The sequence below is a fragment of the Lissotriton vulgaris genome, chromosome 3_1 (assembly GCF_964263255.1).
Source record: "Lissotriton vulgaris chromosome 3_1, aLisVul1.2, whole genome shotgun sequence".
In the NCBI taxonomy this organism is placed as follows: domain Eukaryota; kingdom Metazoa; phylum Chordata; class Amphibia; order Caudata; family Salamandridae; genus Lissotriton; species Lissotriton vulgaris.
In genome coordinates, this window is record NC_141689.1 from 1,247,806,746 (window position 1) to 1,247,820,201 (window position 13,456).

The window sequence follows — 13,456 nt, forward strand, 5'->3', positions numbered from 1 at the left end:
ACTGTATCAAAGGCGCTGGACAAGTCCATGAATGCCAAGTGTATAGAACCATTCTTGGCACCCATGTACTTGCCCATAATCAAAGCAAGGTTCAAACACTGCTCATTTGTTCCTTTGCCTTTTCTAAAACCGTATTGTGAGTCCACAATTACACCTGAAGACTCAGCCCAGGTTTCCAGCCTTGCCAATATCACCCTACCCATCAATTTACATGTTGAATCTATTAGCGATATTGGCCTGTAGCATCTAGGATCATGTTTGTTACCCTTTTTAAAAATTGGAACCAAAACGGCCTCTTTCCAAGAGGTCGGAATAGGACCAAGTATTAATGCCTTAAAAACATTCATAAGCAAAGGAGACCAGAACTCTCAATTGTATTTAAAAAGATCTAGTGGTACTGAATCAGGACCTGGGGCCTTTGCAGGTGCCCCCTTAGTCAGGGCAAGCTCTACTTCAGCAAGCGTTATTGACTCACTCAGCTTCTTTGCTGATTCCATGTTAACATAGAGGACATCGTCCTCCTCCGGGGTAGCAGTATATAATATCTCTTTGGGATTAAAGATTTTATTATAATGAGTTACCCAGGTGTCCTCTGGTAGGTGAACTCGGATGGTGTTTTCGTCCCCTGATTTCAAAAAGGGCCTGTTTATTACTTCCCAAAAGAGTCTATTATCCCTTAGGTCTACTGCCTTATCTAAATCTTCCCATGCTTTAGATTTGAGTTCTTTTTTCCTTTTTCTAATTGCCAGTCTATATTGTTTCCTAGCTAGTGTAACCATGTTTCTATCTCTAGGGTTTTGGCGCAAAGCTTTAGTTAAGGTTGTTTGGGCTGACGAACATTCAGCATTAAACCATTTAGGCCCCTGATCTCGGTTCTTCCCCCCTACCTTTACTAGTAAGTGTGTGGCTACATTTTCCATTAGTTTCTCAAAGCTAGTGATTATATGGGCTGGGTCAGGATTAGTTGAAAGGCAGATGTCAATATAAGCCATATTTTCCTTAAAAATATCCATCTCCAGTTGTCCAACCACTATTTTATTCCATTTCACCGTAATACCCTGATTCTTAGTATGTACTATCGGTTGTTCCTGGGACGATTTTGGATCAGAAACAATGGAAAAGCTCAAGGTTAAGGGGTTATGATCACTCGCCGGGTTTATCTCAATTTTAAAACCTTTTAGATGATTAAAAAGTCCCATGGAAATAATTGCAAAATCAATTATGCTTGTTCTACCCCTTGTGCCCTGAAAAGTTGGTATATCCACATTACCCGAGAAACTATTCATATCAAGGATACATAGATTATTATTTATTAAGATGCTGTTTATGGCTTCTCCTTGTTTTGTATGTGAAAAATGAGCCATACAATGGTCATTTAGATCCATCATCCCACAAGCTCTAAGCCCACTAAGTTTACACAACTCACAATTGAAATCACCCAACCACATAATCAGAAGAGGGAAGACTCTGTTTCTTACATTGACAATCTCTTCCTGCAATTTATCAATAATTTCCGTTTCATTACGGTCAAATATATTGTAATACCAATTTATAAGGAGAACAGTTTCCACGAAAAGGTTCTTGATAATAAAAAGTTGGTACCAAGGTGTTTCCACCACTAAGTTAACGGTCGTTAAATTGTGTTTAACTGAGATGGCTGTCATAAGTCCACCCTTAGCTCGACCTGAGTTTGACGGTATTGCTAAGGTGTTAAAACTTTGAAAACCATCTAAACTCAGATCGACTGTGCTCCAGGTCTCCTGTAAACAGGCTAGATCAAAGGAATCTACAAATTCTACCCAGGCCGGGTCCTCCAACCTACGGGCAAGACCCGCTATGTTCCAAGAAAGTACACGAAAGTTGCTGACATTCTCATAAGTATTGCAAACCTTATCAGAGTTATCGTCTTTTTCCACTTGCGAACTATCTAGGAGAAGGGGTTGGGCACATTGACCTTCCTTTGCTCCTATAACATTTGTTCCCAAATCCACAACCTCCTGTAATTCAGTTATTTGGGTATCCTTATCAACATCAACATTTCCCACATCCAGTTCATTGCCCATCTCTGGAGCTTTACACCTCGGTGTACTATTCCACCATATTGGGTCAGAGTCACTTGTTTGATGTTCAGTTGGGGGACGTCAATCATTTAAGTTCAAAGGAGTCAGAGGGTAGAACATATTTGACAAAGGAACATTCCAAAAATCTCTAGGATTAGTTAGGTAATGATCATTTGGACCGGAATACAGATTTGGGAAATTTACTCCAGGGTGGAAACTAGGGTTTCTGGGATTTCTAAAGTTTCCATTTGGATAGTTAAAGAATGAATTATTTGTGTATGGTTTCTGATGATGGTTAATGTTTAAGCCATATCTCTGCCTATGTTTATTTGAAGGAAACATCATATTTTCTGGGTAGAAATATGTCAAACTACGTGTGGAAACTTCACCCTCATTGCTGCCAACATACCAATCATTTATGTAAGATACCACCCTTTGGTCCTTAAAGTTCACTATAATCAAATCACCATCTATATCCTTAGGACGTATGCCTATCCATTGGCACCTCCTAGCTGATACAATATCCCCATTCAAATATGCAGGTAAAGGTCTGTTCATACACAACCAATGGATCACTTTATTTTTTAAACTTATATCTGATTCAAAGTCCCCCTCCCCAAGTACTGGTACGCCCGTTAACACAATAACAAAGCCAAAGCACTCTGGAGGTAGTTGTACCGTATTTTTGTATGGTATTTTGGGTCTGTTAGTGTTAGTGTTTTTTGTTTTTGAAGTGGTGGCTTTATCAGTTTGAGTGGGCTTTAGTGCCATAGCAGGAGCATTTTCTTTTTCCAAGTTTTTAGCAGCTAAGGTTGCCGATGTAACTGGTGGTGGGAGGGGGAGTTTATTAGCAATTGGGATCTTCGGGTTAAGGGAATTCTGTTGACTAGAATCTTTGCTAGCAATTTGTTCCCTAGGCTTAGTAGCCGGAGTTACTGATATTATATTCTCTGGAGGTATGGAATGGGGGAGAAGACAATCTAACTTTTTGTCCAACCTTTTTAGCCGTTCCACAAGAGGGAGAAAAAGAGCCTTCAGCATATTTTCGAGTGCTTCCAATAGCTCAGCACTAGAGATGTTTTTGTCTTCCCTATCTGGGTTCATTGGTAGAGTGTCTGTTGCCTCTGTTACCTTGTCACTTATATCTACTAACAAGGTTTGTCTGGAAGGTACAATCTCGGCGGGTTCCCATGGATTGATGAACCTAGTTTTATTTTTATTTTTACCTCCCTTTCTTCTTCTTTTTCTAGCTGGGGAGGATATACCTTGTTTACGCTTTTGACCTTGCTGTACCTTATTCGCTTTAGTGGGAGGGGTAGGAGGGGGTAACGAGATGACCTCTGTTTGTATCTTCAGGGAGGGGGAAGTAGCACAATGAATATCAGGTTCTGGGGATAGCGGGGTATTCAGGTCTATAAGATTATTGGATATTACTGTGGGCAAGTCGCTCAAACTTTCCACAATCGTATCCCTAGACCCCAGGGGAGGCTGACTTTCCTGAAAAATTAAAGGTATGCTATCTGTGTTAAAAAGGTCAGCATCCACTTCCGCCTGTTCTGCTACGGATATAGAAAGTGTCCCTTTAGTAACATGATGCGGCTGTTTTTTAAGTGCCTCTACAGATAAACGCCGTTCGGCCCTTTTTTCTGCTAGTAATAATTCACGGTCGATATCCTTAGAGGCTTTAGCAAAGAATTTATCTAAAGGACCGAGTATAGAAATACTCACACGGTCAGGAAGGGAGTTTGGTGTAGAAGCAGACATCCTTTTAAAAAAGCAAAATATAAATTAAGGGCATAAAAACCTTTGGGTAACAATAAGAATTACTAAACACAAAGGGCCAATATAAATAGCAACACTTTACCCACATATAAATCTAGTCCATTGGTCAGAGGGGTGGCCCAGCCCGGCCTCCTTTGGCCCCTGACGGCCACAGACCGTCCCGCCCTTGTCCCGGGCTTCTCCCGGGACGCTCCCGCTTAGCGGGTACTGACCTTCCCTTAAATAGGTAGTCCGTAGGATTACAGGCGGGGCGTGTTGGCCAGGGAGAGCGGCCAGGTGACGAGAGGCGCGGTGTGCAGGGGCTTCTGGGATTCGAAGTCCTGCCCCGCACGCTCGCAGCCCTGGACCTTCACACGCTGCTGCAAACAAGCTCCCCTGTGGCTCTGGTGCGCAGCGGGACCCGCGAAGCGGGTTCCGCAAGTTGTGATGCTGGCAGAAGGAAGAAGGGGTCCAAACAAAGTCCTCGACCCACAACAAACGGTCGGTAACAAGTGCTGAGGTATCCCACGACGGTCAGTCCTCACGAGCCTTTTGAGGATTACAGGCGGGGCGTGTTGGCCAGGGAGAGCGGCCAGGTGACGAGAGGCGCGGTGTGCAGGGGCTTCTGGGATTCGAAGTCCTGCCCCGCACGCTCGCAGCCCTGGACCTTCACACGCTGCTGCAAACAAGCTCCCCTGTGGCTCTGGTGCGCAGCGGGACCCGCGAAGCGGGTTCCGCAAGTTGTGATGCTGGCAGAAGGAAGAAGGGGTCCAAACAAAGTCCTCGACCCACAACAAACGGTCGGTAACAAGTGCCAGTTAAATATGGACAATATCTGTTTTAGCTGGAATTTAGTATTCTGTTTGCATCCACTGAATATCACCTGGCCCCTTTTGTGTCCTCATGTGTCCCTCTTCTGTTCGTCTGTGACACAGTGGAGAGTCAGGACAAGATGTGATGCGGTGGTCTAAGTTTGTTATTCGGAGAACATATCCTTACAACCCTTTATCTCCTGTGGCCATAGATCTCGGCTTTCAAAACGTCTATGCTATTCCGTGCAATGAAAATGATGATGGTATATACCAAATTTGTAGATCATAATTAACATGTTGGCACTTTTCCTAACAGGCCCTTTTATTGCTACTGCTGTCCTTTCAATGAGACCTGGCGATCAGGAAAACGTGGATCCCATGGAGCATCAGGATATGGAGAGAAGACACAATCCCAGTCATTCCCCCGGTGAGTGAGCTAGAGGTTGTGAAAGCCATGCCTTTATCAAACTTTCATGCAATTGCTCAGTTGGCACAAATGGTGAGAACAAAACGTGTTTTTGGCACTTATTTTTCATCATCGGACTTTATTCAAGAGAAAGATAAACAAAGGCAGAACAGGGAGGAAGATGGTGGAAGAGAAACACAGGAAAACCGAAATAAAGGGAGAACGTAATGAAAAATTACCAATGCGAGTGATATGAGGAAACAGGAAGTGTAGGGTGGCGGAAGGAGGAGTCATGAGGGGTAGTCCAGACTAAGCAGCTGTGGTGTTTGCTAACCCTGGCATTCAGCAGCACCCGCAGTGGGCTCAAAAGAAAAACTTTGGGCACCTGCACTTCTATATGACAAATTAAATACTACACTTTGTCATTATATGCTCACTCTCGTGCACATACTCGCTGACAGAAAAAGATTCACGCACATGCAGTAGTCTATCTTTAGAAAAGTAATGCTGATTTGGGTGGTGCGATTCCCTTCTTATACCCTCAGCCCAAGATTAGCCTATTCTTCATGACGTTGGAATTTGCTGCTATAGAAATCAAGGTGTGTGACAGACGGGTAGAGAGTCAAGAGCAGACATGATTGAGCCTATTCACAAGGGTATTTTGGAGTATGAAAAGTAGTAATCCAGTCTTTTACGTCATTTGACATGCATTTGTGAATTGGCCAAAGAAAAGAAAATGAAAATGAAATGACTATTCAGGGAATATAAAGTTAATACAAATAGAAAAGACTGTGCCCTCTTTACGCTTACTAATATGGCGTTAGACGATTCAGGGCCAGTATACAAAGGCATGTTAGCATATGTAAAAGAGACTTCTGTAATACTTCCTATAAGAATAAATGCTTTTGTGAATCGTCCCAAAGAGTTCAAAGTGACCCTCAAAATACACACTGAAGGCCTTTCTCTGTAGCTTATTTATGATTGTAAAATTGAGCTATTTAAAGGTGCTGCAACGTTTTTTTTCAGTTACATTTGAATCCCACATCACATACGGTCCCAAATAACAGGAATCTACTATCTTGCCTAGTTTTTTACACAAATGTTATTCATTTCCCAGCTTTATATGTTCACATTACATTCGGTAATTATTGCATCTATGTTATAACATGTTACATGAGAAGGAGTTCAAATTTTCACTACATGTGCTGCAATGACTCAGTTTGCTGTTATACACATTGATAACATTAGTATGCATGAAGACAGACTTACATATACTTGTCAGGATATATAATTAAATTAGTTGATTTTTATAGCTTTATCTGCCCCCCCCCCCCCCCCCCCTCCACCCCTCACCCACAACAATACCCTCCTGAACCATTAAAACAATGCTGCTGTGGTCTATTGTCCTAAATGAAAGTACACATCCTCATGGGATGACCTAGCCGGTGCAGTGGAGAAAAAGGGGGGTGGAGCGGAGGGAGGGGAAAAAACGGGAAGAGATTGAGAGCATTTATTTTCTTTCTTGGAAGATTGGCCATAGACCAAGAGCACGAGGCAGGGACGGTCCAAATACTCTCCCAGTCTTCAGGATCAACTGCGGTATTTGATCTAAAATGTTCTACTAGTTAGGCCCATTCCATGGAAATCAGCTTTTTTCTCAGTCCCCTATATTACTAGTGCTGCAGCACTTCTCTTTCGACAGTAGCCCATTTGATAACTTCTCTCCACGTTCCCTCGTGCGGTGCAGGGTTCGATTTCCTGCTGTGTGATTAATTAGCCTTTTGGCCATCATCAAGGCCAGCCCCTTAAAGCGGCGCAATGCCTTTTTTAGGGAGAGGGAAAAGACCCAAGAGGCAGGCCTCAATAGTAGTACAAGAGGAGCACTCATAAATTTGGGTAAGGCCCAGTGTGACTTCGGTCCAAAAGCCTTTCAGTGAGGGGCAAGCCCACATCATGGGGATGAAGTCCGCTTCCAGACGGAAACACCTAGAACAATCTGAGGAAGCTGTAGGGTACATGCTTCGTATCACCTGTGGTGTTAGGTAAGCCCTGTGTAGGATTAGCAGTTGTATTGTTTAAAGTCGGATATTGCGAGAGACTCATCTGGGATGCTCTAGAACCTGCGCCCACTCTCTGTCAGTGAGTTTCCTGGCGATCGCAGTTTCCCATTTTTGGCAAAGGGTCAATAGTGGGGTGCCCGAATGTTCTCGTAACCCCTGGTATAACCATCTGACCAGATGGCTCCCATTGCCCATTATGTGGATTGCCTGCTACAATTGGAAAGTAGGGGGTTCCTTTTAGTCCAGCAACCAGTGCCTGCGTACAAAAAGTGTGATAGCAGTGTGAGTCAGGAATAACGTATCTGGAACAGCATTGGTTCGTACAAATTCATTATGGGGCATACATTTCCATCTAAGAATAAGTTGCCCAATGTCTCAACTTCAGCCCCTGTCTAACTCCTCAATCTAGTAGCTGATCGTATTCCCTGTAAGGTTGGTAGGCCACAAAGTGGATCATTCGGGGCATATGGGGTAGGCATTTTTGCATATTTTAGTGCCAGCTTCCAGTAATGAAGTGCTATATGGAGAAGGAAGGGAGGGTCTCTTGCCAGTCCCGCCCCAGGGCAAAGCAATGCCTGTAGTGTTCCAAGTTGTATCAGCTCGAGAGAGTAACCAATTTCGAATAAGTTATGGCCGGCCAGCCAGTATGCCAACCACTGCAGTTGCCCGGCTATACAGCACGCCTTAAAATCCGGTGCCCCCATACCTCCTGCGGTGCTCGGCAACTGCACCTTGGCAAGGGCCAATTTATGTCGACCCGGCCCCCAGAGCAATGATGATAATAGTGTATCAAGTGCTTCGAAGATCCATGGCGGGAGCGTTACAGGGAGGTTCACAAACTGGTATGAGTCTGGGCAGCATGATCATCTTGGACACCGCCAGTCGGCCAGCCATCATTATGGTAGTGTGTTCCAGAACGCCACCTGAGATTCGATGGAGTTAAGTGTTCGAACCACATTTCCATCTATGGTATCAGAAGTGGTTCTTTAGATGTGAATTCCCAGATACTTAAAAGTAGAAACGTTTGTGTTGGACTGCTAAGGTATAGTCCGGGAAAATTTAAATATTTACATTGTCCGACTGTATCAAGCCATTGGCCCTATCTGCTTGTAACACATGGTCCCGGTCCCTGTAATTAAAAATCCTGGCCAGTATCGGAGGTGGGTTTGCACCATGTATAGGCCTTCGCGTGGGGACCCCGTGGGCCCGCTCCACCGTAAAGTGCGCAGACAGGCCCAGATGACCACACTGGTTTTGAGCCACTCCTCTATGAATGTCATTGGGTGTGGGCTCTCTGATCCTTCAGGGAGTCCCACTATTCTGAGGTTGTTGCTCAGGCCCTTCCTTCCGCATCATCTGCACGCGCCTGTAAGGATTCGATTTGTTGGCGGAAAGGTTGCATTTGGTCATCATGTTATCATGTTCTTTCACCTTCGGTACCATAGTGTCTAGTGTCTGTTCAGCTGATTTAACTTTATCTGGCAGTTTTCTATGATCATCTTTGAGCAGGCTGAGCTCCGCTGAGATTGTGCCAAGTTGCTGTGCAATTGTAGATTTAGAGTCACGAATTTCCTGCAAGATCATGTCTAGCTTATCAGTGGGAGGGGTAGTTGTGGCCCCATCTTCAGCCTGTCGGGAGCGTACTGATGAAGTTTCCGCGGGCAGCGAGCGAGATCCAGCCCTTCTGGTCCCCACCGCTGTTTTGATCTTTTCTCTGCCCATTTTCACTGGCTCTTGGACTAGATACAAGTTATGAATCGCCACCCCAGTACATGCCTTCAATTCAGCCTCCAGCCCTAATGGATGAAGGATGGAGGTGTAGGAGAAGGCAGGGTCTAGGAGGGTTACTAAATAGTACTCGCGGGTTCTCATAGCTCCCTCCAGACTGGCTCCCCGGGGGGAAGGGGGGGGGGGGGTGCGTTTATTTGTACTCACTGCAGAGGACCTCGTGGGCCGGAGATGTGTTAAAGGCTTCAAAGTACCTGGGGAGGGGGGCCCCCTCAACTGGGCTGCTGCACTCTATCTCACTGTGTTCACAGTGTCCAAGCTCTTGTAGCCTCCCGCACCACTCAGCACCTCCCGGCTCTACCCAACCACAAGGGAGAGGAGGGAGCAAATGCAGCGAGATTTCGTAACCAACAAGCCCCTAATTATGCCTTGTAGGGGATCCACGTTCTATCTCCATTCGGTAGGTATGTCTTAACATAGCTGCAGAACGCCCTCTCGGGGGAGGGGGGGGCCTGAGTATTTGTCAGGCCTATCTGTGGTCAAAGATGTGAGGGGGTACCCGGTCCACATCGGAGGTCTCACAACACAACTGGGGGGCCCGGTGATACTATAACCAGAGCTATGCGGGCACAGTTGCAGGGCCTCGGACACCTCTCAAGATCTCCCTTTCCCACGCTGAAGATCACAGTATCCACCCTGGTAAACCGGGAGCAGGGGGAGGGGGTAGTCCGTACCCTTGTTAGTATCAGGGCCCTGGGTGTTCTCTGTAGGCAATGTCGGCCACCCGGGACCAGCTAGGCCAGAACCCCAGGGACCCCGGCACGAGCCAGTAGACCCAGGGGAACAGTGCCAGCCTGGAGAGGTGGCAGCAGGGCAGGCAGTCGCCCAATAATGTACCTCTGTATCTAGAGGCTCACTTCTCCGTGGGGGAGTTCCAGGCCTCCAGCTGCCCCCAGTCCTCGGGCTGCCACAGCGCAGCCACAGGCCCACGTGGCTCAGAACCGCGACCAGGGGGGGCCTCCAAACACTTCAGGGCCGTTGCCTCCGCCGCCGCCTCAAGGTTCACTCCTCCAGCCATAGGCCCGCCACGACACGGGGAAGCTCCGAGGCTCTGACCTCTGCAAGCTATGCACAGTATCACCTCACACAGCTACTCTTCACAGCCCTCTGTGTCAGGCTACATTCAGCGTCCCGGCTGGTACTTGGAAAGGCCGGGATCACTGATAATTGGACGGATTAGGCGTTCTGGGCCCGGAGCACGTCGCTTATGCAACCACCATCTTGGGCTGCTAGCCATGCCCCTACTATCTTGCCTGATATGCCTCCTAAAGATAATTCCAGCAAAGATCATGTATGAATGGAAAAAGCTGCTTCAGCATCTGTCACAGGGGCAGTATAATGAAAAATCCGGAATAATCATCATAACACCCGACATGGGAGAAGATGTGGGGGAAAGTAAGATTCTTCCCTACTTACCTGTCAGTACTGCAGCTTGCAATAACCACAAATACCAGAAAACACAAAAACCAAAGCATTCAGACAGAACAACCTCCAAGCTGGCGAAGGGGTCGGGTAGGTTCAAGAGCCTGTGCTCTCCAACGTAACTGTGAGTACTGACTAACTGCTGCGTTGCGCATGCTTCCGCTACAAACTTGTTAAAGACACAATAGTAACACCCACTTTTCCTAACAGATTGCGACGGCAAGCACCCCCGCCATGACTTATGGAGCACTATGCCCAATTTGAATAGGAAAGCTGTCCCAGTTCACTTACCATAGATAGCACAGTGTGAATTAAGAGGCTTGCCATCAATGGGAATCAGTCCTTTGATTAATGTCTCGTCTATAGTCTTCACGGTCATTCCATGACCACTTTGAACCATATACCATGCATCATAACGCAATCCTCTCCTACCATGACATTCATGGGGGATCTAGGCCAATATGCTTACCACGAATATCTGGCATGATAAGCTGACCTTCTCTTTATCATTAATTTTTGGCCCACCTATTTTTGTCCTTCGTTTGTTTGTATACATGCTAATTTACACAATGTACCTACCCACAAGAACAACTATGTGACTTGTGGGTCTTTTTCATATCAAGATACCATGGCCCACTGATGGGGGACCTAAACTTTGCATTGATACAGTACTACTCTTTAGAATTGTTCATATTGTCTATATGTTCTTTTCCTTCTCTCTTTTTTAGATCGAGGTAATATCGGCAGACCGGAAGTCCGAGATTTAATGTTTGTTAGTGTGGACTATTTATCCCGCCTCGGTTTTTGCCTCTCTCCCATTGGCTGGCTTCCTAAACGGAGGCCAGCCATTGGAGGAGAGAGCCGTCCCTCCGAATAGGCTGTCTTTTTCGGATTTGGGGGCGTAGGTTTTGCTGTTCTTTAGACAGGGACGTCGTCCGTCACTCAGGACAGCAAAACCACGCCCCCAATTCCGAAAAAAATCTGAAGCTTGCAGTCGCCATTTTGCAGCTGTCTCTCCGAGCACCTACAGGCTCGCGCGGAACTCTGCTCCCCAAAAGCTGCTGCTGGTGTGAAGTTGCAGAATGGAATGCTGAAAGAGAACATATTTCGGTTTCAGGGTGTTTGTCTTAAAAATTGTTCAAAGGTTGGTTAAAAGACCTGCTTGTGTAAGACAGGGCGTAGTTGCTGGTTAAATGATTTATATGCACAGGCTGCTCTCGTCAGGCGGGTGCTCGTTGATGCGCAGGATGCCAGAGCGGCTATGATGAACCAGGTACCGTGGAAGACTGAGAGCGCAAGCAGCACTTCTCTTTTCATCGTCCCTCATTTGTACATGGGAATATCGGGGGCTGTGGTCAGGGTTAAGTGTGGGGGGGAGTGTGTCGGGTGAAGCCAGTGGCATCACTAAATTAATGGGGCCCTCTGCAAAATGTGATGATTCCATGGAGGGTTGAGGGGGCCCTTGCGCTATAGGGGAGTGAAGTACACCCCTGAGTGAAGCTGGGGACCGCGGCATGTACGTGTGGTACGGGGAGTAGGCAGAGAGGCAGTGCCTCGGCAGCCCTCGGCCCATCGAGTGGCGCAAGATGACGCCCCAGTGTTAGGCGCAGGACGCACACCGCTGCCAGACACCCCCCCCCCCTGCGTTCCCCGCTCTTCCCATAATCGAAGGCATAGCGGTGCGCCAGAGGATTTGATCCCCTTGGGGTAAAGTGTCACGGTAATTGAAAGCAGATTCGCGTCTGGAGTTGTGCGAGCCAAGCATCTCGGTCCTAAAATAAACCTTTTGTTCCCCAACTTACAAATGGGAGCTGAGCGCAGCCCTGTGTGTAATGGTCATTAAAGTGGTTTCAGATCCACTTCACAGACCATCTCCGAGGGCACCTCTCCCACGGCGGGGTGCAGCCTCGCGGACGGCCTCTGCACGGGGCGCCTTCAGCTGTGTGCTCTATTGCCTGGTGTGTGGCCGTCCTCGGCTCGGGGTGGGAGGACGCGCGTGTCCTCCAGACAGTCGCGTGCTTGAGCCCGGTGCCGGCAGACAGATTGCATCTGTATGCGTGTCTGTCCCGGGATACCTCGGTTTATCTCCTCTGTGCGTGGATGGGGGCGTTTATAAACTGCGTGTGCGAGATGTTTACATTAACCAGGTGTGGGGAAGAGTGTGCAGCTATCCCGATCCAGGGAGCACGGGGCAGCTCTCTGCCTCCGGTGCATTTGGAGGCTGAAACAAGGGCAGTTACAGACGGGGGCTGCTGCCTCTTCCCTTGATTTATTGCAACAGCAACAACAGCCGGCAAACTGTCTAAAGGTCATTTATTTCCAAGAGTGACTTCTTTTTAGTGCACACTTTAAAGCCCCCTGCGCATGTTGAACAGAAGTACTGCGCCAGGCTTATGGCAACTGACACATAGAGCTAATGCCTCTGATGCATATAACTTGCATTACCCGGAGGCTTGTGCCGACTGGTGAATCGAGCTTATATCAACTGGTGCAAGGAGCTTGTCAACTGATGTATATAACTCATATCAACAGGCGTATGGAGCTTGTTTCAACTTCAGCATGTAACTTGTATCCGTCGGAGGCTCGAGCGTGTGCAGACTGGTGCATCGGCTCGATGTTGACTGGTGCAAATAACTTGCATCAACCAGCAGTTCGAGCTTGGATCAGCCGGTGCTTCGTGTCTGGATCAACCTGTGCCATTTACGTCCTCTGGTGCTTCGTGTTCAGATCAACTGTGCTCGAAGTTTGCGTCCTTCGTTGCATCCATATGTGCACGAGAAGTTGGGCCGTGGATGCCATAACCACTGTTGGGGACTTGCAGTGCGCCCCTCCTCGCTACAGTTCTGGCTCAGATGTATTTCTTAAATTGTAAGTGATAGGAGGTACCCGACAAAAAAACGACGGTCACGCTTGTCAATGTGGGCTTGTTTTCTTCCACGTCACGGGATGGCTGCTAAGTGCCCAGGTGAAGTTGCAAGATAATTTACCCAGAAGAGAGAAACCGTGCTGCAACCGTGTGCATAAAAAAGGCCACCTTTCAATAAAAGTCATTCACCCACTTCCAAACCAGAAGTTTTCGTTCACCCTTCTCTCTTCTCTTCTCCCTTCTCTCTTCCCCATCCTTCCTATCATTTCCTCCTTCCTGTC

The 13,456-nt window shown here is 47.1% G+C and overlaps 1 protein-coding gene across 3 annotated transcripts in view; it reads left to right on the forward strand.

Annotated features, from left to right (window-relative positions):
* LOC147727741 (uncharacterized) overlaps positions 1 to 13,456 on the forward strand; it is a 173,484-nt gene that overhangs the window by 74,851 nt on the left and 85,177 nt on the right. For all 3 annotated transcript variants that reach the window (XM_086961745.1, XM_086961746.1, XM_086961747.1), the window contains exon 4: positions 4,950 to 5,060. In XM_086961745.1, coding sequence (XP_086817871.1) covers positions 4,950 to 5,060 — 111 coding nt within the window. The remainder of the gene's footprint in view (positions 1 to 4,949; positions 5,061 to 13,456) is intronic.